At 42.7% G+C, this 1622-nt stretch overlaps 1 protein-coding gene across 1 annotated transcript; it reads left to right on the forward strand.

Annotated features, from left to right (window-relative positions):
- Positions 359-814, forward strand: LOC107607995. Its single transcript, XM_016309890.1, has one exon. It carries the CDS (start codon positions 359-361, stop codon positions 812-814), a length of 456 nt encoding a protein of 151 aa, XP_016165376.1.

Here is a 1622-nt window from a genome sequence, read left to right on the forward strand (position 1 = left end):
CAATACTCAACCACCAGCACAAGAAGAGTTGAATATAGAGGAAATAGGTGACTGGGAGCAAGTCAATTATGTTTGAAACTCATCAAGACAAGGTTGTGATCCATACTCCAAGACTTATAACCCTGGTTAGAAAAACCATCAAAATTTTGGATGGGGGAATCAGCAAAATCCGAGCTAAGATCATAGACCTCACAACTCCAACTATTACATCAACTACACCTACCAACAATCAAACCAAACAACATATAAAACCACACAAAACACTTCTCACCAACCTTCATATCAAGTACCAAATAACTAGCCTCAACATCAAATTTCAAATTCACCATCTGAGGATAGACTATCCCGGATTGAAGCCATGCATGGAGAACTTTGCAAGGAGTCTAAAGACATGCAAAATTTCAAGGAGGAGGTGAGATCCAATATGCAAAACCAAGATGCTGCCATCCAGAAACTTGAAGCACAGATTAGATATCTGTGCAAACAAGCCCCTAGCCATAACCCTTGTAGTGCCACCAAGACAAACTCAAGGGAGGAATGCAAGGCTATTACACTCTGGAGTGGAAAGGAATTGAAAGAGACTTCAAAGGAAACTCAAGAGAGGGAAGTAGATGAAAGGCTAAGTGACAAGGAAGAAGCACGAACACATGCTCCCAATCCACCAGAAGAAAAAGAAATCCTAAGGTCGTATATTCCAAAAGCACCTTATCCTCAACGATTAATGAAGAATGAAAAGGACAACCAATTCTCTAGATTCTTGGAGGTTTTCAAGAGACTACAGATCAATATTCCCTTTGTTGAAGCATTAGAGTAAATGCCACTCTATGCTATGCTTTTTAAGGAGTTAATGACGAAGAAGAGAAGTTGGAAAAATAATGAAACTGTGGTGTTAACTGAGGAATGTAGCGCCATCATCCAACACAAACTACCTCAGAAACTGAAGGACCCAGGGAGCATCCAAATTCCTTGTGATGACTGTGCATCATATTAGGTTTTTCTATGATTTTTCATACAAGAAATTAATGATTAATGCTTAATTATTGAGTGTTTTGTTGCTTAAATAGTATATTGTTTTGATCTTTTGATTTGATAAATTTTGTAGGAAAGAAGTAGAAAAAGAAGCAAAAAGCACCAATTAAGCTCAAAAGAAGAAAAGAAGAATTTTTGGACACACTTTGGAGTTTGAGCACACTCTAGAGCCTTAGGCCATGCTTTTAAAAGCGTGGCCCATGATTAAATCAATGAAGAGCGCTCCTTGGGCGCAAGTGCTACGCTCCTCATTCATGAGCACTTGCAAGTGACGCGTACGCGTTGGCCACGCGTACACGTCGAAGTTGCAATTCTGGAAGACCACGCGTACGCGTGGATGATGCGTACGCGTAAGTGTGGCATTTTGAAGGGCCACGCGTACGTGTGGGTGACGCGTACGCGTGGAAGAGCGCTCTTGGCGTGAGCGTTACGTTCTTCTAAAGAGCGCTGAAGGCGACGCGTACGCGTAGGTGATGCGTACGCATCACAAGTGCAAAATGCTAATCGACGCATATGCGTGGGTGACGCATACGCGTGACAAGGGCAACAAGTGGCGGCGACTCGTGCGCATGGGTGCCTGAGCGCTCCACTCT

Source organism: Arachis ipaensis, chromosome B01 (assembly GCF_000816755.2).
Source record: "Arachis ipaensis cultivar K30076 chromosome B01, Araip1.1, whole genome shotgun sequence".
Taxonomy (NCBI): Eukaryota; Viridiplantae; Streptophyta; class Magnoliopsida; order Fabales; family Fabaceae; genus Arachis; species Arachis ipaensis.

Excerpts from the sequence above, each read along its gene's own strand:
- LOC107607995 (XM_016309890.1), top strand. The coding sequence starts at position 359 with ATGCATGGAGAACTTTGCAAGGAGTCTAAAGACATGCAAAATTTCAAG.